The sequence below is a fragment of the Carettochelys insculpta genome, chromosome 1 (assembly GCF_033958435.1).
Source record: "Carettochelys insculpta isolate YL-2023 chromosome 1, ASM3395843v1, whole genome shotgun sequence".
Classification (NCBI taxonomy): Eukaryota; Metazoa; Chordata; order Testudines; family Carettochelyidae; genus Carettochelys; species Carettochelys insculpta.
In genome coordinates this window covers 116,558,891-116,584,981 of record NC_134137.1, presented here as the reverse complement: position 1 = coordinate 116,584,981, position 26,091 = coordinate 116,558,891, and the positions used below count along the sequence as shown (strand labels likewise).

Below are 26,091 nucleotides of genomic sequence, written 5' to 3'. Positions count from 1 at the left end.
GAGACATCCCAAGTATGTCTTCTTGGCCATTTCTACATAGGCCACTTTCTTTGAAAGTGGCTTGGTAATATGCAGACTGAAATATGCTAATGAGGCATGGATGCAAATTCCCCATGCCTCATTAGCATATCGTCACATGATTTGGAGTCCGGAAGACTGTTATTCCGGACTCCAAAATGCCGTGTAGAATGTGGCCCCGGGGGAGCTTCTGGAAGGAAGTCCTTCTTCTGGAGGCCGCTTCTTCCCGAAAATTTTTGGGAAGAAGGGGCCTCCGGAAGAAGGACTTCCTGCAGAAAACCCCCTGGGGGCTGCACTTCTAAATGGCGTTTTGGAGTCTGGAAGAACAGTCTTCCAGACTCCAAATCACGTGACTATATGCTAATGAGGCATGGGGAATTTGCATCCGTGCCTCATTAGCATATTTTGGGCCATGTATTACCATGCCAGTGTAGAAAAAGCCCTTGGGTTAAAGGTATTTTTTCTCACTTGGGTGGTGGCAATGACTACCCCCCAGGGCCAGCGAATCTGTGACCTTGGGGAGCTTTTTAACCAAAGCCTTTTACAGGAAAGGTATTTTTTAAGGTTTTGCAGAACCCCACTTTCTGCACTGGGAGTGTCAGAATGGGAAGGCAGCCCTCGACAACCTTGGTAATGTCAACATTTAAATAGCCATGCTTTTGGACCAGTTCCTGGAGCATTACTAAACTGAAAAGAATGCATAATGTTCACCTTTGCACTCCCCTGATTGTGCTGCTGTTATGTACCAGGCTCAGCCCTCATGTTATCAGATCACGGAGGCATCCATATTTTCCATTTAAACCAGGCTTTAAGGTAATTGAACCAAAGAGGCACTTTGAAGGGCTCATCTGCCTCTTGTCTAAGTGTCTCATGTAGAATGGGAGCTGTATACTCTGGAGCCCAGCACAATAGGAAGGCCCAAAGTATCTACAAAGAATTCATTAGAAAGTAGAATAAGTTAAGAGGAAGACATATTCAGTTATATTGGAAAAAAAGAAGAGATTCCAATTCTCTGTCCCAGCACAATAGAGTCTGGAGACTGCATGTTCAAGCCACCAAGAAGCAGAACAAATTAGAGTTTTCCTCAGAAGGAAATTAGAGCTTTACCTACAAGGGAGAAATAGATCTTTCTTCTATGACTGACAGGTATGCTCCTGCTTGAGAAAAGAAGAATTTTTGTTGGAATGGCAGGCTTGAATATAGGCTGAAATTCAATAAGGACAAGTACTCCACCTAGGATGGAACAATCAATTGCACATTTACAAAATGAGAAATAACTACCTGAAAGGAATACTGTGGAAAGGGACCTAGGGGTCATAGTGGATCACAAACTAAATATGACTCAACAGCACAAAGCTGCTGGGAAAAAAGCTAATATCATTCTGGGATGCATTAACAGGAGTCTTGCAAAAAAGACATGAGACATAATTCTTCTAAGTGATTTTTTCTATGAAAAAAGGGTGCGGGAACTCAAGTCTGATGATTCTTCATAGGGGTCAGGGTATTCAATTTTAATGTCATGCTCCCTGCATTGCTGTGGGACTGGTGGGGGCTCCTGCCCTGGTTTGACCAGTGTGGGCTCCTGCCCTGGTCCCTGCCCTGCTGCAGGACCAGAGGTGAATTTTTTTCTGGTGTTCTAACAGAAAAACGTGCTGCAACTTTGTTCCAGTGCATTTCACCAGAAAGAAAGCCCTGATTCTTCCACTATATATCTGCTCTGATTAGGCCTCAACTGTAGTAGTGTTTCCAGTTCTGGGTGCTGTAGTCTGTGCAAGCTTAAAATTCATTTTAAAATTTAGTTTCAGTAAGGATTTGTTATACTATACCCATAGGCATTAAGAAGCCAGGATAGTCTAGCTAACTTAGGCCCAAAAAGGCCTACACCTTTCTATCTGTTCTGTCAGCAGTAACACAAGCAGCCTGCCAGTCAAATATGGCATGAGGGGGCTTTTAGCCAAATGTTTTCCATAAGAAAGGTTAAGGTCATATTAGTAATTGTAAGACGTGTAAATCTTTGCTATCCAGGGTACATTTCTGACACCAATTGGTGCCCACGTTTCCCCCACCAGAAAGGTGTGAAATTACCAACTGAATTAGGATAAAGGTCATTCAACAGTATTTTCCCCTCGACCTTTTATCAGAAACTTAGCCGTAGGAAACACTCAGGTGGAGATCATCGGGAAACTTGGGGTATCAGCAATTGTCAAAGAATCTATGAAGTGAGCCTAATTGAATCATTATGTGGTAAAATGCTAAATAAACAAACCATAAGTGCTGCTAAAAATATTGTCTGTGTAATCACTGGAAGTCCTGAAAAACTTACCTCTAGCCTGAGACAGGCTCTGTCTCAGACCCCATTGTTAACTTGGGAGAGGCATGAACCTTGAATCTTAAACCTTAAATCAGATTGGTGAGCCTTCCCAAATCCATAAATCCTACTATCTTTCCCTGGGTCAACAGTGCCACATTTCTGGAAAGATGTGGATAAATTGAAAAAAAAAATGTCCAGAGAAGAACAACAAACATGACTAAAGGTCTAGAAAATATGACCTATGAGGGAAGATTGAAAGAACCATGTTTGTTTAGTCTGGAAAAGAGAAGACTTAGAGGGGATATGAAAGCAGCTTTCAAGTATCTAAAACAGGGATGGGGAACCATTACTGGGTAGGTGGACACTGACCCACAGAAAAATCAGTCAGGGGCCACACAAGTGAGATGCAACACAAAACAAAACAAAAGCCCCTCACTGATGTTGTCCCCACCTGAAAACCAAAACAAAACAAATAAAACCAAGGAGACACTCCCCTCATTCTCTTTGCACACCAGATCTCAGAACCTAAGGTTGTAGGGCTAGTACAACTTGTTGGCCCTTCTAGGCTGTGGGGTAGGGCCAAAAATAAGGGGTTCAGTGTGGGGGTTGCCAGGATGTAAGCTTGGGGTAAGGATTTTGGACAGGCTGGAGAGTGCAGGAACAGTCTGGGAATTGGGGGTGGGGGGGTCTGGGCAGGAGTGGGGTACCGGAGTGGTCTGGGAGTGCGGGTCTGGGCTGGAGAGGGTACAGGAGCAGACTGGGTAGGAGGAAGGGTGCAGGAGGGCTGTGGCCAGGACTGCTTGTTACACATTTTTAAACAGGAAGTTTTGGAGTAGATTCGCCCACAGGGAAAAAATTCTCACTAGTCTGTTACTGGCCTGTCCTTAGGACCACCCAGTTCAGTCCACCATACTGCTTAGCAATGCAAGAAGGATGAAATCAATGCTACAGCACCACACCCAGTGCAAAGTCATGAACTACTTGTTTTTAATCAGGCATCCACTTGCTACTCTACTGAACCTGGTAACTTATGGTCATGCAGTCAAAGAACTGTAAAAGGGCAGTAAAGAGTTAATTAGTGCTGGCTGAGAAAAGACAAATATGTTTTATGAGGGGTTTTTTACAGGAAGGATTTTTCATTTCTTTTGAAGAAAATTAATTTTTGATATGAAGTTTTGAAACAAAATTTCACTGTGAAATTAATTTTCTTTTGATGGGGAAAAATTCCTTTCTCCTGTTTTTAAATTTCCCGCATCTTTTCAAGTGTGAGGTCAAGGCGAGGGTGGGAGGGGGAATTTTTCTGACAATTCTTGAATGCAAAATAGTCATCAAAGTTTTTCATTTTAAATTTTTGACAAAATCCAAAACTTATAGGTGAAAACGTAATTGTTGTCCAAACCTTACTGTTCAATTAAAACAGTTTTTGCCAAAATTATCATCCATCATTAGGGATTATCACCAAAAACTGTTTTAATTCTATGGGCTATGTGGTGCTAAATCAAAATTAATTGAAATCTTCATTATTATTTAAAACTAAAAGCCACAGTTGCTCCTATAAATTGGCTTGACTTTGCTCTTTAGTGTGTGCATACATGTGCTTTTGTTGCAATGAGTGCTAAAGGTACCATGAGCCAGATTACAATAACTTCATCTGTGATGTATCACGAGTCATGAGATTGTGTGACATAAGTGAAATTAACTCTTCGCACCTCTATAAGTAATTCTCAGTAAGATACAAAAAGGGCATAAGCATAAAAAGACCAGCGCAAGCTAATGAACCAGTTTCCTTTAGCTGAACTGACAGAACATCTGCCAAGGAATCCAAAGTCTCAGTTTTACCCCCATGTATGTCTCTTCCTGGATAGCAATTAGGGGCTTTATAAAACTGTGCAACAGTCTTTGTCTGATTACATGTTTGCAAAAGAATTGCTGTTACATGATAACGTGAAGCTAATGAAGTGAAGCATAGTGAGTTGACTTACTCTAGGCTTTCATACTGCTAGAGTCACTACCAGTGGGCTAACAAATGCCAATTGTAATTAAAGCAAGTCATTGTCAAATACATTTCATAGCACACACATAACGAGTAATGTTTTTCACTGTGTGAATTTTCATATCTCTCTGCTTAGAAAAGTGAATGCAGATTTCTTTCAGGACTTTTTATTTTGGTAGCAAAACTGTAGTGACATTTAGGGATGCATTCATTCAGATTGTAGAGAAAAGCATAAAATGTGAGCCCACTTTGGCTATGTCTACATTACAGAGATCTTTCCAAAGAAACTCTTCTGGAAGATCTCTTCCAAAAGAGCCTCTTTCAAACGAGTGCATCCACACACAAAAAATAGGATCAAAAGAGTGAGCTGCTCTTTCAAAAGAGAGCATCTACACAGCTCCCCACTCGTTCAAAAGAACAGGCAAGGGATTGAAAATGAAGACTGTTCTTTTGAAAGAAGGGCCCTGCGGAGCATCTGTACACATTAGCTGTGTCTACACGTGCAAAAAACTTCTAAATAAATGGCCCTTTTTCGAAACAGCGGGAGGAGTGTCCACACGTGAAAACCCATCTTTTGAAAGAAAATCGAAAGAACGGGGGCGCACACTTCAAAATCCAAACCCCGATCCCGTATCAGGAAGATGGCTCCCTTTTGAAATAATAAATTAAAAGGGTACACGTGTAGATGCTCCACAGTCCGCTCTTTCAAAATACAGGTCTGCCGTGGTGCCGACCAGCTGGAGCGTGGAGCTGCTCTAGCTGGCAGCAGCAGGGCTCTAGGGTCCCTGCGTTCGGCTGCCTTAAAGACGCACGCACGCAGGAAATCCGTTGCAGGAAGCTGAGAGTGTGCTAGGAGCAGCCTGCACACACGCTCCAGCCTGACGCTCCAGCACCCGCATGGCCAGCAGCCAGCCCTCCCGCGAGCCCCACAGCCCCTCCTCCGAGCCCCCGCAAGGCTCCCAGGGCTCCCAAGGGGAGAAAAACAAAGGGTCCCTCCTGGACAGAGCGGGAGCTGTGGGACCTCCTCGGCCTTTGGCAGGACGAGGCGGTCCTGTGCCACATGGACGTAAAGCAGCGCAATGCTGCAGCCTTCGGCCACCTGGCAATGGGCCTACACACCAGGGGCACCCGGAGCGTACCGCAGAGCAGGTACGCTCCAAAGTAAAAGAGCTGTGCCAGGGATATGCCCAGGCCAGGGACGAGGCCGGACGCTCAGGGGCAGGACCGGTGACGTGCCCCTTCTTCAGGGAGCAACAGAGCACCCTGGGGCCCCAGGAGAGTTCACCCCTCGTGGCTTTCCTGGACACCTCCAGGGAGGAGCTGCAGCTGGAGGAGGAGGAGGAGCAGCCCAGATCAGGGACCCAGGAGGGCGAGGGGACCACGGACTGGTTGAGCAAGGAGGAGGAGCTGACCATAGTGATCCCCTCCCACTCCTCTAAACGGGCGACCGAAGGCCGGACATCTCCGGACGTCACTGAGGGACCCTTAGGTACATCCAGGGAGGGGCACACACCTACTTCATAGGGTGGGGGCAACACAATGGCTAGGTGCCTGCACACGGAACTGGTGGTCCTGGGCTGCACACAGGCCAGCCCCCCCATGGGATGTGGCACCCCGTGGTGCCACACCAGCGAGTCCCAGCACCCACCCCCAGTGGACAGTGCCGTAAGGAGTGGTGGCCGGTTGGTGCCGGATGGTGTCCAGGGCCCATGCACCGCAGGCTGGGAAGGGCCACCTGCGGGAGAGACCCCTGGAACCACACCCAGGCTGGGAGGCCCAGTCCCAGCGGGGGCTAGTCGGTGCTCCCTGGAGGGGTCAGTGTCCCTTAGGGGGGTGGGGGCAGGAGCCCCATGGGGTGGGCTCAGGCGGATAGGCCACAGCCAGGTCCCCTCCATCTGGGGCACACTACTGACATGCTCTCCTCCTCTCCACACAGCTGCACCATCCATGGGCTAGGAGAGCCACGCACCATCCCTCATCCCGGAGAGCCCGCCTGCAGCTGTCGGAGGTGTCCAGACTCCACCTCAGGCAGCGCGCCATCGCGGCCATGTCCGGAGGGCCCCCCAGAGGGCCAAGGAAGACCCAGCTACCCAGCGCCAGGCTGAGGTGGCTGAGGAGCACCTCCAGCTCACCCAGGCTGACATGGAGTGGCGGAGGGTGGCCTGGGATAGACTGCTGGACACCCTTGAGGGCATTGGCCATGCTTTACAGGAGCACACGGCAACTGTGGCCCACCTCCTGGCCCCCCTGCATCTCCCCCTGCTGGCCCTGCCCCCTCCGCCCCCACCGAGCCTGCCCCCTCCACCCCCACCAGGCCCACCCACTGGCAATATTTGCCAGTGCTTCTGGCACCCACCCCCCGCGGGGGACCCCGCACCCGGGGGGGGGCAGGGGCTCCAGGGGCCGACAGGCTTTGTGGCCCACCATCCCTGCCCCAGAATGAGCACCTCACTCCCGTCCAAGTTAGGTTCCCCCCACCCACCTCCAAGTTAGGTTCCCCCTGCCGCCCTCCAAGTTAGGTTCCCCCCGTAAATATGATTTATGAACACCCAAGTTATATAAACATTTCTTTATTATTCACCACTCCGTGCTATGCTCCTCGGTGGCTGGTGGGTGGTGAACGTGTGGGTGCAGTGCTGGTGGGGGTGGGGGGGGCAGGGATGGTGGGTGACAGATGTGCATGGGATGTGTGTGTGTGGGTGGGTCAGAGGTGGCCATCGGCAAAGGCCTGCCTGAGGGCCTCCCGAATGCAGTGGCTGTCCCGGTGGGCCTGGCGGATGGGTGCGGCGCCCGGCTGCTCATAGACAGTGCCAGCTGGACAGCCCCCCCCGGGGACATAGGGACATGTTGTGGAGGACGCAACAGGTGCCCACCACCTGGAGCACGCTGGGGACCCTGACCTCCAGCCGTGTGAGGAGACACCTCTACCGACCCTATAGATGCCTGAAGGCCCGCTCCACCATGCTGTGGGCATGGTTGAGGCGCTCATTGAATGCCTCCCAGGTGGGGTTGAGGTGTCCCGTGTAGGGCCTCATGAGCCACAGCTGCAGGGGATACGCCGCATCTGCCACCATGCAGAGCGGCATGGTGTTTCCTGCCTCCCTTCTTTTGAAAGAGGGCTTGGAGCCGTGTGGATGCTCTCTTTCGAAAGACCTCGACGGCACTTTGAAAGAGCAGATCGGAATGCCGATCTGCAAAATGGTGGCGGGTGCTCTCTTTCAATGGCCCCTTTTTCAAAAGCCGAACTTCGATTTTCATCCTTTCGAAAGGGTGCTTACATGTAGACACAGCTATTTTCTTTAGAAAGAAGATTTTGAAAGGGGGTGCTCTTCCTGAACCACGAAAGGAACAATGATTTTGAAAGGAGCACCACATTCTTTTGATCTACTTTCGAAAGTACAGTTTGTGTGTAGATGCTCCATGGGCTCTTTTGGAAGATCCCCCTTTTTTTCAAAAAATTTTTCAAAAGAACTTGCTAGTATAGGTGCAGCCTTAGGATACTGTCATCTTACTTAAGTTGTGTTTAAGATTGCTGTTGCAGATGTGAGTTTTGAGAACATGAGATGAAATTTATTGTGGAGACAAGACTTCCGTGAGTGTGTTCAAGGCATTTGAACTACATCTTTGCTTCAGCTGGTGTGTTCCTTGATTTTTAATGTTTTTGTTTACAGAAAATGCAATTGATTAACATTACCTGACATTTCTTTACCACTTTATATTAGGTAGCATAAATTAAAGAACAATTTCAAAGCGACCAGCGTGCAACATTTACTCTCCTTTTGTAACAACTAATATTTATCATGATTTCTGTACTGCTACATGAATACACAATGAAACTTTTAGTAATAGATGGTATTGTATATGCAGGGGCTGATGCTGATACAAAAATAGTATCTGTGCTCATTTCAATTATATGTCCTTGTGAATTTCTCTTACTTAGTTCTTCAGGAATGCCTACCAAGAAATGGGAAAGCAATAAGTAAAAACTGGAATAAACACTTGAGAACGTCCTTCCTGTTGACAAATCAGGATATGGAATTTCTGGAAATACTTTGCTGTAAGAAGCAAGTTTCCTTCTTTTTTTAAAAAAAGATGACAGCATTAATTTCAGTTATCTCTTTTCTTCTTTGTGGACTTAATCATGCCTGTCAGACAATATCTCTGGTGTAGGTAATGTGGAGGCATGCTGTAGTCTTTGGTTCACATCCGCAAAGGTATTTCAGTGCCTAAATAATACTGGAATTAATGGTGACTTAGGGCTTAAATACCTTTGAGGATCTGTGGCTTTGTCCTTCAGGCAGTTACATTATCTCATGAAGCTCTGGGCTATGCTAGATGATAGGCACTATTTCTGGCTATAGTGGTGTCCTGAAATAGCTGCTCACATCTACGAAATGCACCCATTGTCTCGAAACAGTTTTTGAGATAATGGCTACATTATTCCACCATTCCTGTACATCTCATTGCATGAGGATTATAGGGGTGCCTCAAAACAGGCCTTTATTTTGCCAGGTGGTTCTGTCAAGACAGTGCCACGTGCCAAAATAGCCTATTTTAAAATCTACTAGAAATAAACTATACAATTTGCCCTGCACAAATTGCTTAGCTTATTTCGAGCTTATGGCGTTGTGTAGACATAGCCCTAGAGATTGTGGCTAATGCACTACCTTACTACATGGTGCAAGGCGCACGGCAACCTGTACCAAAGCAACCTTGGTGGTTGCTCAAGGCAGGTGAGGGTTGGGCCCAGCCTCTCTACTTTTGAAGAGGCTAGTGTTGCTTTAGAAAGCCAGCATGCCATAGTTTTTGCACTCTGAGAACAGAAACTGTGATTGCCTAGGCCATTGCACAGGGGAATGGAAAAGAGTGAGGATCTTTGGATACCTGTGCAGGGGCTGGCAGAACTTGCTTTTTTAAGGTTAGATTCAGATTCATTGTGGTACTAAGCATGAAGTCATGATCCCACTGAACTCACTGACAAACTCCCATTGACTTCAGGGCTAGGACGTTACCTTAGCTGTTTTGTATTACTAAAATGAAATAAAAAATAATAAACTTCTTATGCATTTAAACAAAGCATATCCCATACCTTCTAGCAAAATATTTTGAAAATTGCCTCATCTAATCAGATCTTACTAATAAAGAAATTCCTGTAATACATTTCGCCCTGGGACTTCATTTGGCAGTTACAGCAAGAATTTTACAGTCTCAAATAAAACATGGCTCACAATTCTGTTTTTAAGAGATGGGAGGGAACATACGAGGACTAAAAATTTAAGCGTCTAATTCTATCTGTTAAGCAAAGTTGGAAATAATGACCCAAAGGCCTAATGCCTGAACAGAAATGAATAAACTGGAATGTAAAGTATTTCAGCTTATTCATGACGTGCTGAAGAATGAAGAAAATATACTACTCCAAATTCTCCACCCCGTGCTTTGTTTTACTTATGTACTTCAGAGTTAATTTTATGTTGGAAATATGTCACATTAAGCTCCATTAACTAATTTCAAAGTAACTAAGGTGCAATATTTATATTCCTTTTGTACCTAATGATATGTTCAGTGACTTAAATATTTTGCATTAAGAGACTCAGTAATTATTCATTTCTTCTTAAGAAGCTGATTATTATTCAGGTCTTTTCTGGTGCAATGGTGAATATCTTGGGAGAAATCAGTGTCCTCTTCTTCCTAGGTTGCTGAGTCAGAAGGCCTTCCTGAAAATTATGCCCTCACAAACCAGCAATTTGAAGTGATATAAACTTTGAATTGTGACATTAGAAACCTCCAGGAAGATCATTTCTGCAAAGAAAACACTTAAAAGCACACACATAATTGTATTTGGCTTAATATAAATAGAATAATTTAAGGGAAACCTGGTATTTTTCAAAGCAAACACCAATGTGAATAGAGAATGTTTTCAGTATAAAGCCTCTGTCAGCATTCTTACTTCTTTCACCAGTCTATATTAGGCAATCTGTAAAATATTTACCTGACTAGTGTGGCTCTCCCTGTGCCTTTGATTTGATGAGCTCGCTGTAGTGCTGGCTGACAGTCTTGAATATTCATTTTCCTCTGGTAAACCTAAAACAGAATAATACTAAATTACAGCCTGACATTTATATTGTGCCCAATTTTCAGTCAGAGACTGAAAACGCTTGACACTTTTTACGGAATATAAAAGTCATAAATTCAATGACATGTTACTATACACAGGCTCACTGAATTTTTCCAAAAGATAAATTATTGTTCTTCTCAGCTACAAACAATGTTGTTGGTGCATGTGCCATTCTACAGACGAAATACATTATATTCTGCCCTTACACCAGCCAGGGTTTCTCCCTGTATCAGAGGAATCTTCGTTTCCCTTTTAGAACACTTTTCCATCCTCTTTGTGTCACTGGAACAGTGAAAATAGGCCAGAACAGAGAGCCAAGACCTGCTCTCAGTGAATTTCCCAAGATGATGTAGGAAGTCGGTAGAACAGCTGGGCATGCATCTTTGATCTCCAGAGTCCCAATTCAGTGTTATCACCGTAAGAACATCCTTTCCTACAGAATCAAGTGCTAAATTATCTTTATACGCTGCACTCTTTGCAAACTTTTGCATATTGCCTATAGAATGCATGAACTCTTCAGAGAAGGAGTCAGTTACAAAATGTGATAAGCCACAAAGTAAAATGAGAACTTGTAACACACTGGCTATGTCTACACTAGCCAAAAACTTTGAAATGGCCATGCAAATGGCCATTTCGAAGTTTACTAATGAAGTGCTGAAATACATATTCAGCACCTCATTATCATGCGGGTGGCCGCAGCACTTCGAAATTGATGCGGCTTGTCCAGACGGGGCTCCTTTTCTAAAGGATCCCAGCTACTTTGAAGTCCCCTTATTCCTACAAGCAGATAGGAATAAGGGGACTTCGAAATAGCCAGGGTCCTTTCGAAAAGGAGCCCCATCTGGACCAGCCCCGCGGCGGCGAGCCGCGCCAATTTCAAAGTGCCACGGCCGCCCGCATGCTAATGGGGCGCTGAATATGTATTTCAGCGCTTCATTAGTAAACTTCGAAATGGCCATTTGCATGGCCATTTCGAAGTTTTTGGCTGGTGTGGATGTAGCCTGAGAGTTTTGCTTGTGTAGATGGCATGGGAATCCAAGCTGTCTCACAAATTTCTACTTGCCCAATTGTCAGAGGTAATTTTGGAACAAATTAAAAACAGCTATTTTGTACGCAGATATTAATTTTTGCAAAACAGAGGAAATTGATACAGTATCAGATTTTTTTTAAATAGTTAATGTTTTACATTCTATACCAGGGATGGGGAAACCTTCAGACCAGGAGCCAGGTCCAGCCCCTTGCTTAATTTCATCCATGCTGCAGGCTGCAAGTTCTGAGCCTTGATTCCCCCCACAGGGATGGAGCTGTGACTTCTGGCTCATGGTATTCAGGGAAGCTCTGTGTGCTGTCCTCATCCACACTTCTTGTCCCTCCAGGGGAATGCAGCGCATGGAGCCACCTGCTTCCCTAGGGGCCACAGAAATATGCTGGCCATGTCAGGGAGTGGTTCACGGCCTGTGTAGGCAGAGAACCTGCCTTAGCCCTGCTGTGCCACTGACCAGAGAGCAGCTTCCTGTACCCTAACCTCCTGCCTCAGCCCTAAGTCTCCTGCATGGTAACTCCCTCTTAAAGCCTGCACCCCCAGCACAGAGCCCCCCAGCTCCAGGTCAGACCCACCTCCTGCACCTTAACTCCCTCTTAGACCTCAGCACACTCTAGCATCCTAAGTCCTGCACAGACCCCGCACCCCACCTGCCTCCCAACCTCCTGACTTGAGCCCATTGCTGCACTCCAAGCCTCTTGGCCCAGCCCCACCCTACAGCCTGCACCCCCAATAGTAGCCCTCATCCCCTCCTGCATCCTACCTCTCTGCCTCTGCCTGGAGTCCCCTCCCACATCCTGAACCCCTCACTTTTGACCCCATGCTAGAGCCTAGGGGAAGACCTGAACCTCTGCCCCTCCCCACTTTGTGGGCTGTATTTGGGGCCAGTGGCCTCAATAGGAAAAACGTTCTGCAGCTCTGCTCTGTTTTGATCTCACACCAGTTATATATTAGATGCCTGTTCAGTGATGTAATGAGAGTTATTCCTGTTTTAACTCAGTGCATGTGATTAAAGAATCATCCACATTCTTCTAATGTATAATGCTATTTTAAGTGGGCACCGTAGGAACTAATGTGAAATACTGGTGTGATTCATGAAGATCAGAAAACTGAACTAAAAATATTCTCTTAGTCACTATTAAAAAAAAAGAATACTGTAGTAAAGCCTTATATGTCAGGACACTGTTAGAGGATGGCCTTGATCTAAGTCCCAGGCATCAGTGATTCATCTGTTTATTTCTATGTAAGGTACTTAGATAAGATGTCTTATCAAATCAGTAGTTTCCATATACTCTGAAGTACAAAGAAGAACGTCAGCATGGACATGGAAAGCAAAGAACTGGTGGAGTTTGGAAAGATAAATGGAGTAATAGATTACACTCTGAAAAGTTTCCTTTACATACATTTGCGTAAATATTAGGACACTCTAGCTGTGCACCGAACAAGACGCTTGCTTAATTCAGTACAAAGTTAGAAACATCAGTTTAGCAGGGGGCACAAACATTAGATCAAAAGTTGTTCAAGCCTTGTGCTCAGGTTTGAGCATTTAGCGTGGTCTGTAGGTTGGGTTATATTGAGGAGCTTCTGGTTTAACATGAGCTTGACAGAAGCATCCAGATTTTTTTTCTCTCAAACATTCTGACAGGCAATTGAATTATATCTATATCTATATCTATATCTATATCTATCTATCTATATATATGTGTGTGTGTGTGTATATATATATATATGTGTGTGTGTATATATATATATATATGTGTATATATATATATATATGAATCCCAGAAGTGTAACCTATGCAAGTAGGCTCCTGTATTTATTGAGACACCCTTGCCCTAGTTTATAGGTTTTTTCTCTTCTCTTTCAACAAAGCCTTCTTCCACGCCACTGTTTCTCAATCAGGGAAAGTGGGTGGGGATGAGGACGGGACATCAAATTTTCTAGGGTAGTGTACTGTAGTGGGCTAGTTGTCCCACTACAGACAGGATGGGCTAAAGCAGGCAGGAGGGGGCCTGTGCAGAGCCCTAGCCAATGAAGAAAAGGCTCCAAAGGACCCAATCAGAAGATGTCTTGCTGGAGCAGCCCTGTTTATAAGGAACTGCTCACCAGAACAGTAGGCAGTTTGGTCCTTTCTAGGGAGAATGCAGGACAAGTTCCTTGAGAGGAAGCACCTTCAGTAGAGCCATGCTAGGTAGGCTCAGGGGAGCCTGTTTACTTCTAAAGCTGTGGCCTTGATACAATAGCCAAGAAGGTGCAAGGGTTCATGGGGAAGTGGACCAGGGAACAGAAGGGATGTAAGGGAGACTGGATGAGGGTAGGAAAAGGGGACCTGCTTGACAGTTCCTGGGTCAGCACCAGAATTGCTTAGCTTACAGGGAGCACTGGTCCAGACCCACAGTAGTGGGTGGGCCAGGGTTTCTCCCTTCCCCATGACAACCTGAGAGAGTGGCCTATACAGACTGTGGCTTGCCTCTGAGGTGAGGAGCTAGATGTTGGCTGCAGCTGGCCATGGTGGTAGGAGTGAGACTGAGGACAGCTGACACCGGCCAGAAGGGGGTGAGAGACTGGAGAGGATAATGCTGTGGTTCTAGGAGTGATGCTTATTTAGAGCCAGAGGGTAGCGGTACCAGATACCAGTGCAGAGTGAGGACAGGAAAGACACAAGCCACTGCTCCCTGCTGAGGATGAAAGCTAATTCCTGGACTGACCAGCTGTGGTGGAACTGTTTAAATGCTTTCATGCACCAAGCCTTCTCACTCACTCATGAGGTCACAATGCCGCTGATTCAAATTTGGCTCAGCCACCTTTCCTTCTTGATGGAGAGGGGAATGGATCAAATGTCAGTGAGTGGTGCTCCAAGCTGGTATGTGCGGTTGCCTCAGGGCTCTTCCAAGATGAAACTGAGAAATACTGCCCAGGAAGTACTGGGGATATTAAATCATGTGCTTTTAAAAGATTTCCTAGCCTAGTCACACTTAGGTGGCAGGATCAAAGGAGTGATATCAATGGCCCTTGTTCATGTAGATTGCTTTGGGAAGTCCCATTAGGGGGCAGGGGTACCAAGTTTAAAAAAAAATGGTTAGGGGGAGCATATGGCTAGGTCTCCACTAGGGAAAATAAGTCAACTGCAGATATGCAATTCTAGCTATGGCAGTTGCGTAGCTAGAATCTACATTTCTACGATTGACTTACCTGACCATCCTCACTGAAGAAAGTTGATGGGAGAGTTTCTCCCATTGACCTCCCTTACTCCTTGCAAGACACAAGGAATACAGGGGACAACTGCTGAGCCCAATAGGTGACTTTCACATGTCCCTGCCAGATGCACAAAAATCAAACACTGGAAGATCAGCCTTGAGCACGTTGATCTTCTGGGGTAGTGTAGATGTAGCCTTTGAGTTAAAAAAGGTAGATACCCTTTGCCATGTGGCACTGAGTCTAAGGCCGTGTATTCACTGGAAAGGATTTTCTCCTATAGCAATACTGGCAAACTCCCCTAGCAAAGATGCAGTTAACAGCAGCGAAAGAGTATTTTCACTATTACAGCTTACAAAATAAGCTATGCTGACAAAAGGACATCTTTGCTGGTATAACTAAGTTTGCAGTAGGGCTTTTGCTAGCATAGTTATAGTGGTTAGATATGTGGGATTTTTAATACTCCAAATCACACAACTATGTTGACATATCCTGTAAGTGTATATCAGGACTTTTGGAGTTGTCGTTGAATCCAGCTTGGAAGTTAATACTTGAAACCCCAAGCTATTGTTCAGTACAGGCTATGTCTTTGCTGCAGAGTTAACTCATGTTATGTACACTTGAATTGACTTCTCTGAAACTACCGTAACTCAAGAGTGGCCACACTGTAAAATAGCACTTCAAACTGCCAGTGACAGAAGCACACAGTGGTTGTGTCAGCAGTTGATGCATTATGCTAATTTGAATGCTAGCTTACACTGCCTGAAGAGCCAGACAACTTGAATTAACAACATCAGCACTGCATTCAAGTTCATTTGTTTTCATGTGGACAGGACTAGTGATAGGGGTGACAGTTGTGTTATAGCATTGTTTCTCAACCTTTTTTTATTAAGAAGACAAAACTGCAGATCTTCAAAACAAATGTGAAAAGTGTGTGCTTATATGGATATGAGACCTGGCATACTAAAAAGTCTTCAAATCACAAGACAGAAACATTCAGAAACAGATGCCTGAGGTGCATCCTTCTCATCCAATGGCAAGACTTTGTCACAAATCAGGAGCTTTGGAACAAAGCAGGGCAAGAACAAAGCAATGTTCAAATCAAGAGCAGAAAGTGGGGATGGCTAGGCCACACTCTCAGAAAACTATAACCTAACATAGTCCATCAAGCTTGCAGAACCCAGCATAGTCCATCAAGCTTTCAGAACGTGCAAGGAAAACGCAAAAGAGGAAGACCTCGGACAACGTGGAGAAGATCTACTGAGACTGAAGTACAACAACTGAGGTACTCCTAGAGTCAGCTGGAAGTATTGTTCCAAGACAGAGTAAAGTGGAGGAGACTTGCAGATGAGCTACACTCCACTCAGAGTAGAAGGGTTTAAGGCAAGTAAGTCACCCCTTTTTTAAAAAAAAAATATAAGTATCACGAGCCTTCTCTCATGTAACCCTAAGGGTATGCATATCCCTACTTGAGAAACATGGTCCTAAGGTAACCTGAGCTCTTAAAAAAAGTACCAGTCAGCCTTTCCATATTACTGAACCCTTTTCATTAGTTAGATTTGTTTTGCATACCAAGTTACACCTCACTTAACAACTACTTACTTACAAAAACACCCAGAAATATCACAGAAAACTACTACTGAAAACATGCTGACTTTCTACTATCTGACCAAATAAATGAATTGGAATAGAAATATTGTACTTTCATTTCAGCACAAGGCGTATGAAGCAGTAGAAACTAGTCACTGTATGAATGAACTTTTAGATTGTGCTGACTTTACTAGATTTTTTTTAATGTAGCCTGTTGTAAAACTAGGCAAACATCTAGATGAGTTGATATACCCTTGGAAGACCTCAGTGTACCTCTAAGGGTACATGTACCCCGGTTGAGAAACACTGTGTTATATAACCAGTGTATTTTATTTCTAGAAAAAAAGGTGGCAGAATTCATGCCCCAAACTGCCCCCGCTCAACCCTGAGAACCAACACCCCAGTGTGGGGCCCAACCCACACCAGTAGCTCCCAAACTACACCAGGAGGGCCCTAGCTGACTCCCAGGGGGCCCTAACCACCCTCCAGCAGCTTCACCCCTGCTGTGGGGGCCCAAGCTGCCCTCTGGTGGGGCCAGACTGGCTCCTGGTGGATCCCAAGCTGCCCCTCAAGTTCACAAAAAGACCTGTGTCCCCCACCTGGCATATTGTGTTTATTTCATAGTAGTTTTAATTAATCAGTTTTCTTAATTTGTTATTCCCAGCTTTCTTCTTCCACATTCTAATTAATATTCAGAAGGGATGAACAGTAAATCGCCATGCAATGGAGTCTATTAAGATTGTGGATATATTAGCCCCTTCTTCAGTCTGTGTTTTCTTCTATCACCTCTGCTTTTTATATTGTTAGGACCTTTTCAAATGTAGGCCATAAAGTGCTAGTTGGAATTTCTGCTTATTGTCTGTATGTTGATAAACATGTATGTGGTTCTTCCTGTTAAATTAAGAGCTACGATAGTTGGTTTAGGAGGGTTTGTGGAAATGTTCCTGTGCTACTGTGGTACTTTGCTGTTTCAGGCTGTTCCTGCAAACACTGAAGGAAGACAAACTAAAATGGAATGAGATTATAATATATAGAAAAGCAAAACTTTCATTAAAATTCCATACTAATTAAATTTAGCTTCTGAATTTGATACATTTCTCTGTTAGGCAGTTGTGCCAGGCAACATTTTAGCTGCTTAGTAATGGTTTTCTTAAGAATTCATCAGACTCTTTCAAAAGCAACATTAAAGTTTTGGCCAAAATGATTGTTCTTTTGAGTATAATAGCCTTAAATGTATTTTATTACACTACATGCTTCAAAGGAGTGGTACAGTCACTTCACTCTTCATGACAGCAAAGGACAAGATTTTATTTAAGACATTGCTTCAGTGTTTGCTTAAGTGAGCAATCTATTAATCTGGATTTCTACTTCTAACTATAGAAATCAGACTGCTGGTACATCTCAATACTTTATAGTTTTATAATCTAAATATCACGTAATTAATAAGGCATTTTGTGCCTCATATTCCACAAAGTTAGCAGAGTTTGGTGACCAGCAGAAGAAAGAAGTAAGTCTGGTATTTTTACACGGGATAAATCTCAAATGTCATTTACTAAAGCAGTGGTTCTGAGCCTTTACTGCAGCCTGCACACATTTGGTTCTCAAAATATGTTCTTACACCCCTTATGAAAATCAAATATGTTCTTACACCCCTTATCAGAAATCAAAAATGGAGATAGCGGGGGGCCTATACAAAAGCCCAGTTTGGTCGACAGAGGCTGCCCATGCAGACATAATCTTAATCATTTATTAACCCTTTATAACCTATTTTTACATGTAAATTTAATATATACATTTGATTCCATTTTTAACTGTCAGTAGTAAGCTGTTTAAAAGATCTGGCGATTCAGGACTCAATCCTCCACAATCCCTTTAGGCCACTAGAAAATACTACTGAACCCTGAGATAGGTAAGAATCTAAGGTCCAGTTTACATATACATGTTGTACCAGAATAAATATTTTGGCTCAAGGTATGATTTTTTTCTTTTTAGTGAAATTTTTATAGTGATACAACTTCCAGTGTGACTACAGTTATAGAGGTGCCTTACAGTGGTACACGATGTCCCCTTTTCCATACGGGAATGGGCTGTACTGGTAGATGCATCTTAATACCAATAAAACTGTGTCCACACTAAGAAGGTTGTACTGATGTAACTATCATGTACAACTTGTGTGTGTAGACAAGTCCTATACAGATTAAAATCAGTGGGATTTCAGGAAATTAGTGCCTTGCAGGACCTGGCCTTCACTGCCCAGGAACTTGTAAATTTGTGTTGTTTTCTTAGTGCCATTTGCAACTACATATTACTCAGCTTTGATCTGCAGGAAAACAAAATCTTCACTAAGAGAAGAATATGTTTTCCCTTTTCAAGACACTTTACATTGATTAGAAAATCAAAAATCTCAACTCTCAGTTGCCCTGGTCACTTTCACAAGATAGTAGACTTATTACAAATTCCTTGAGAAAGGCAGTTCTGTGTCATTCACACTCATCTGTTATTGGAGACAGGCTTACCAACTCATAAAAAAATAAATAAATAAACCAGCAGTGACATTTTGCAACTCAAAACATTCTAGTGTTTGTTACAATTTTTTTTCAGATTAAAAACTACTTACCATTTGAGACTGAATTTCCATTTTCAGTCATTACAGAACTGGACAGTAGATTTGACGACTGAGGTCCATGATTGTTTGCATTTTTATCTTGAGTTTCTGATCCAATTTCTGATGTGGTAGGATCTTCCCTGCTTGTCAAGTTCATATTTGTTTCAACACCTGACATAAATAAAGAGCCTGTCAACTTTTTCACTGAATAGTGTATTTCTCTCTCACACACATACACACACAGAGTAATCTAGTATCCACTAATCAAGATTAATTTTAAAATTATTTTTAAGTAAACACTAAATCCACTAGAAAATTAGTTAACTAATAAAAGGGGTTTCTATTACTGATTCTTGAGGCAAAGACAATTATCAATTTGCAAACTAATCTTGTAGCAACATTTAACTGGGTTTCATTCCATACAAGTATAAATTAACAAAATTAAAAAAAAAACAAGCTTTCTTCCTTCTGCAATGCACACTAATCTCTTGTTCTGAAAGTTCATGATAAATATACTGACTCTATTTTAGATTATATTCTTTTCAAAAGAGATTCTTATATTGCCCTCAATACTGTAATATACCAAAATACATAGCGCATTAAGTGATGTGACTGTCACACGTGGTTTCTTCTCTCTCTCACCTTCTCCCGGGGGAGAATTTAGATGAACATTCACATAAACCCAAAGGAACCGCAAATACCCATTTTATGCCATGACAGGTTTTTTTAAAAAGAATTCTTCCCGATAAATGTTAGAGAGGTAGCTGAATTAGTCTGTAGCTTCAAAAACAACAAGAAGTCCTGTGGCACCTTATAGACTCACAGATATTTTGGATCATAAGCTTTCATGGGCAAAGACCCTGCATCTATTAGTCTATAAGGTACCACAGGACTTCTTGTTGTTCCTGATAAAGTAACCATGACAAATACACAGAAGTCCAGCATCTTAAAAAAGTAGACATGAAAGTGTCACAAACATAGTTTTGAGCCTGTCCCTCTAATATCATTCTAATGTGTCACATCCTGGGTATAGGTCTCCACAGTCTACCATCCTTTGTACCCATTGACAACTGTGCAAAGAAGATATAAATAGCACCAGATCGGAATGGTCCCTTTGCTGTCCAAATGTAGATGACGACAGCTGGTGCAAGGCAGTAGAGAATCAGCTGTCTTATATTTATCATTCTGCTTCCACCACTGTGGTCTGACAGAAACAAACCTAGGTATTGCCTTGAAATAGTGTGAAGGCACAAGACTGAAACTCAAGATAACTGGGTTCAGTTGATGACACCGACACTTTATGTGCTTATTAGCAAGTCATTTAATTCATCTGTACTTCAGTTCCTTCTTTAAAGTGGGTATAAATAAAAATTGCATTTTCTTGTCTCACTGTCTGCCTTGTAAATTTAGATTCTAAGCTCTTCAGGATAGGGACTATATCCTTTTATGGGCTTGTGTAGTGGCATTATACTGATCTTGGATTTGGTCCCATAGCTGCCACTACCATAATAAACACCACCACTAGATGCAAAACAAGCATACAAAGTTACAGTGTAACATCATACTTCTCGTCCCCTTCCACCTCATCAAGACAAATCCCAAAGTTACATAGCCTCTTGGAAGAGCAAGTTCCACGCACACTGATCTCCAGGTGTGTCCATACGACAGCCTGGCTCCGACAGTTGAACGCAATTGGATGGATCCAGGTCTTCCTACAAACACCTTCATTTCTCCCCCAAAGACAAAATTATGTCTATAGTACATGTACCAACTGAACCTCTATGCAAAGGGCGGGGATAACTGAATGTAGGTTAACTGTGTTCATTAGATACACCTCCTGCACTTTCTCATTTTAGCTGATTTAGGAAAATAGCTAGAGCCTCAGCAGATTCTGACTTGGCAAATGCATAAAATACAACTTTAAGTAATGTGAAATAAATGCTTGACTTAGCCTTCGTAGTAGCAGGTTGGCTAGTGAAGTATATTAGATTTACTGAAAGAGAAACTTCACACATCTTTAGCTAATAGTCAATAAGCTTGCCAATAATTCATCATAAACCATTTATATAATTGAGCCTCAAACAGTCCCAATCCCCTGACCTCTGCTCCACCTCCTGAATGCAGCCACCCAATCCCCTGGTACCTCCACACTCACACTACTCTGCCTTGCGGCCCCAAGGCCCAATCCCTTGGTCCTTAGCCCTCTGCTCTGCCTCCAGGCCCAGTAGCTAAATCCCTCGGCTCCCCACACTCAGCTCTGATGGCTCCCCATCTTTGGTGGCCCCATTCCCTTGACCTCCTGCTCCACCTCCCGACCCACTGCTCTGGCAGGCTGCACCGCTCTCCCTTCCACCTATTCCCCACCAGCTTTCATGTCCTGATCCTGTCCCCACAGTCCTAAGCACAGTCTTCCACTGTGCAATGTTGGTGTTCAGCTCCTTGGCAGGGAGGGAGGGTGCAAGTGCTTGGGCTGCATAGGGCACTCATAAGAACATAAGAACATAAGAATGGCCATACTGGGTCAGACCAAAGGTCCATCCAGCCCAGCATCCCATCTGCCAACGGTGGCCAATGCCAGGTGCTCCAGAGAAGGAGAACAGAAGACAATGATCAAGTGATTTATCTCCTGCCATCCATCTCCTGCCCTTGTTCTGAAGGCTAGGGCACCATACTTTATCCCTGGCTAATAGCCATTTATGGACCTAACCTGCAAAAATTTATCAAGCTCTTTTTTAAACCCTAATAGGCTGTGTCTACACGTGCCCCAAACTTCGAAATGGCCATGCAAATGGCCATTTCGAAGTCTACTAATGAAGCGCTGAAATGCATATTCAGCGCTTCATTAGCATGCGGGCAGCAGCCGCGCTTCGAAATTGATGCGCCTTGCCGCCGCGCGGCGCGTCCAGACAGGGCTCCTTTTCGAAAGGATGCTGCCTACTTCGAAGTCCCCTTATTCCCATGAGCTCCTGCCTCATGCTTCATTTCATTCCCTGACCAAATGACTTCACAACTGCACATCTCTCCTGATGCTGTAAAACACATCTCCACCAGTCCAAGTATCACTTTGGCATCTCTCCATCTCCTTACAAAGCAGCTCTAATTTTCCAGTCACCCACAGTGTTTGGATGTTCCATGTTCTGATTGATAGTATATGTGTTAGTTGTAATTTTCTTTCAGTAGCCAACTTATTGACCCAGCCCCGATCACTTGATTGGTGCCATGGGCCTTGTTTATCTGGGTGATGTCCAAGTCAGCATCTTTTATCATTTAGTCATACTGGCATCAGATTTCATTTGTATTGTTGTTTTACAGTCAGCAAATCATCAGTTATCTGACCAACCCTCCTCCTTTATCCAGGTTTGGGACTGGACTGGAACCACAGAGGTTTCATGGTGGAGTTTTCCTCTATTTGGGCAACCAAAAATTGATGCACTTTTAAAATTTTTGACCTAAGTATGTGACTGGAATTAAGTAAATTTGAATTTGGAGTATCATACAAATATACACATATTTTAATAGAGGACAGAGAAATTCCCGCAAAAATATTCAGAGCATTTGCTCAAATTTCAAAATCAAATGGGTTTGGGTGCACTTATATGCATCTATTAGGAGTTTGTTTTCTTTCAATATTCCATCTACTGAGATTTATTTGCAAGAATGTTCACATTAAACTTGCTGTAATCTCAGAAGTGAAATATGTTATCTGTGACAGACAATGCTTGGCATAGCAGTTCAGGAAAGTTCTCCCTACAGTTGTCACCATGCCCTGTCGATAGAGGCCATTAAACAAGACAGCCCACAACCTTCAAAGTTAGGAATATGCAAATATGTTGTGTAAATGTGACAAGAGAAAATTAAATTCAATGTGATAATCAAATGTAAAAAATCATAAAGGCTGATGCATTGCCCAAAAGAAAAAAAAACCAGTATAATATTGTTTAAAATTCCCTAATCACAATCTTCTGCCATTTCACCTCATCAGTTTCTTTAAGATTTAAAGAAATAAGCTGGAGGTGAAGAAACATCACAATACCCTACAGTGTATGTGACTTATTGCATTTAGCTACAATTCCAAATTTAAATATTTTAAGTACTGAGTATCAGCTCCTCAGAGTGAACTGTTTATGATCAAACCAAGAGAAAAAAGTTAAAAAACAAAACAATAAAAGGTACATGAAACAGGTGTAGAGTTCTGAGGATCCCTCTTTTCCTTCCTTTCTCATTGCATAATTTTCCTAGCTTCCCCATTCCTTACCCTATCCCATTCCTTACCTTAAATAAAAACAACAACCCTCCCCCTCACATCAACAAGGAAAAATGCAACTAAAGATTTGATGCCAGTTCCTCACCATCTTAGTGCACTTGTATATTACATCCCTCTGCCCCAGCTCTTTCTTGCTTTTGCATAATTTTATATGAAGTCTTTCCTGGACAGTGGTTCTTCTCTGTTTTTACAGCACTACACAATGCTGCCCTAGTCCCAATGTCAGCCTTTTGGCCTTGTCAGTATATAAATGTTTACTTAGACTTCTAATTAAAGAAAAATTCTGGAATAATAAAAGATTTGCAGAAATGTTCTAAGTAAGACAAATCTAGGCAGCAGGTTTCCCTGGCCCATTTCATCCCTCTTACACTGCTCTAGAAACACAAAGGCAAAACTACCTACTAGCAAGAGAACTCCTTTACCATGAAGAAATTTCCAGCATGGAACTGGTTTTGCTAGCTCATATGCTACCTCCTCAGTAATCTCCTCTTAAGAGGATCCATAGTCAATCAGTGTAGGCCTAGTTTAGAACACGTATCTGATGAAGTGGGTCTTTGCTTACAAAAGCTTATGCTCCAATAAATTTATTAGTCTATAAGGTGCCACAGGACTTCTCAGTAACTTAGAACTGTCTCCAGCTATGAACAGCTCTTGTTTCCTCTACTCTTCTGTATCTACTAGAAATTGGACACATCAGTGTAAATTACTCACTTGTAAATTACACAGATGTATGCACATATCTAACATGAAGATTAGCCACAGAAAACATTTGAGTCAGACTGAACTGAACCAGAAGGGTCCTTGAGAGGTCATTGCATTCAGTCTCCTGCATTGATAGCAGGACCGGTCACCACCCTGACATTTTTTTTTTAAACCAGGCTGCCAGGTAATTATGCAGAATTAAATAAGCAGGTATTACTCTACGTCAAGGAAGTATTTTGAAGCGTAAGTTGCTAATGTTTTTAAAGTGCTTTGAGATCCTCAGCTAACAAATGCTACTTAAGTGCAAAGTATCATAGCACTGCCTCAGTATTCCTAGAAAGAAGGTAGGTGACAGTACAGCTTTATGTAGCGCTCACATTTTGTAAATTCTTTATTTTTAGCTACAGAAGGAGAAAAATCTATTATACTATAATACAGGAATAATAAGATGCAGATATGAATATTATCTTTATTATGGTGCTGAAGAGGAAAGGCTGAATGGCTTAAAGGATAAAGGGACTGGGATTTCATCTCTCAAACCCCAGTGGGACTTTAATTTGAAATTCATCATAGAATTATGTTAGCTATTGACAGTAGTTTACTTTAATTGGCTCATAGTGGGGAATTATTTACAAGTTATCAAAAGAATACCTCCTTCTGACAGGACAATATTCCTTTACAGAGATAGTAGCCAAAGTACTATTTTACAAAGCTTGGCCTAGTACATGCAGTATGTTTGTTTGCTAAGCTCTAGTTGGAACTAGGATGCCAAAATATCTGCAATACCTGGGGACCACTGGTAGTTTCCTGACCATCACTATTTAAAATTGAATAGCACAGAGCTGCTAATTTGCATGTATGATTACGTGGGAAATGCCTGACTCAAAATAGGCAAAGGATGTGGAAGATGCCCATAACAATTTATGAACGTATATCTCTCTGCGTTTTATCTTGTTGCTTACTGTATGATTTCACATGGGATATCTCAGCCATGAGCTGGACTACACATAGACAGGAAAGCAGACACTCACCTCTGATAGCCACCTCCCACCTTTATTGATAATTCAAGGACAATGAAGACAGCCAACTGCCATGAAGTCTATTTACAAATAATTCTGGGTAGTGGCTGCAGAAACCAGCTTAACTGGATTCAAGAAATACAGGGAGACAAACAATTTAAATAAATAAAAAGTTTTGAAACACAAGTGGAAGACACAAGCACTGAGTGGAAGCAGGCTGCACCCCCGTTTCTAGGAGCGAGAGCGCCTTGATAAGTTACGTCTACTTTAAAGATGTATCAGTGTAAAATGTGTTAAAAACTGTTTGCTCTTATGCTTGGTCTATTGGTCAATTTAATCAATACTTCAATTTGGAAAGGCATTTTGGACTAATTTTATTCATTATTATCTCCCAAATGGAAGATTAATGGGGCCCAGACCCAATGGCACTTGCTGCAGAATCATGATCAGGATACTGAGTCTAGTGGTCAGCCTCGTCTGTGGTCTGTCATAGTCTTGTGACATGAGACAAATCATTTAATCTCTCTGTGCCTCAGTGCCATACTGTCTGTTTCGTCTGTTTAGCCTGCTAACTCTTCAGGGTAGGATTTTTCTCTTCTTATGTGCACAGTATACACATAAATTAGTAAAAGAGGCACTGATTGTATTTGGGGTCTCTAGGTGCTATAAAACAATAATAACACTAATATAAATCCAGCCCCGGCTGGTAGACCCTGAACAATATTCCCATCTGACAGGCATTTTGTGATTATAAGTAAAATGAGCTGGAGCAGTCTCAGTTCACCTCAGAATAGATAAATGTCCATGTCACAAAACCACTAGTTAGCAACCTCCCCATCTGGAGAGTGTTCCTCCAGGGCAAGACTGCTGCAGGCTACAGAGATTTGCTTGCAACCCCTCTCTTAAACTTCTCTCTGGATAAAGAAAGAACTTTTGCATCCCAGACTGTAATCTAATACCTTTTCACACTTAATATTTTTTTAAAGAATAAACAAACAAACTACTATGGAGAACTCCAATATTTTATTTTACTTTTAGTGAGAACTGAGTGGAGTTTGGCCTTACTTGAATAACATAATGACCATTAACTTCAAAAGCGTCTGATTTTTACCCTCTCCTTTGAGGTAAAGTCATTGATTGAACTGTACTGTCTTCAGTGAAGATAATCACTAACAGGAAAAGCACTGTTCTGAACAAAATTTCTAATTTTCAGGTATTGCCTATTATACATTAAGCA

The 26,091-nt window shown here is 43.0% G+C and overlaps 1 protein-coding gene across 1 annotated transcript in view; it reads right to left on the bottom strand.

Annotated features, from left to right (window-relative positions):
- The window catches only part of MYO16 (myosin XVI), a 622,320-nt gene that overhangs the window by 27,954 nt on the left and 568,275 nt on the right, over positions 1-26,091 (bottom strand). Inside the window, exons 33-34 of the mRNA XM_074983196.1 lie at positions 18,882-19,040; positions 10,312-10,403 (exon numbers count right to left, since the gene is read on the bottom strand). Of these exons, the coding sequence (XP_074839297.1) occupies positions 10,312-10,403; positions 18,882-19,040 (251 nt within the window). The remainder of the gene's footprint in view (positions 1-10,311; positions 10,404-18,881; positions 19,041-26,091) is intronic.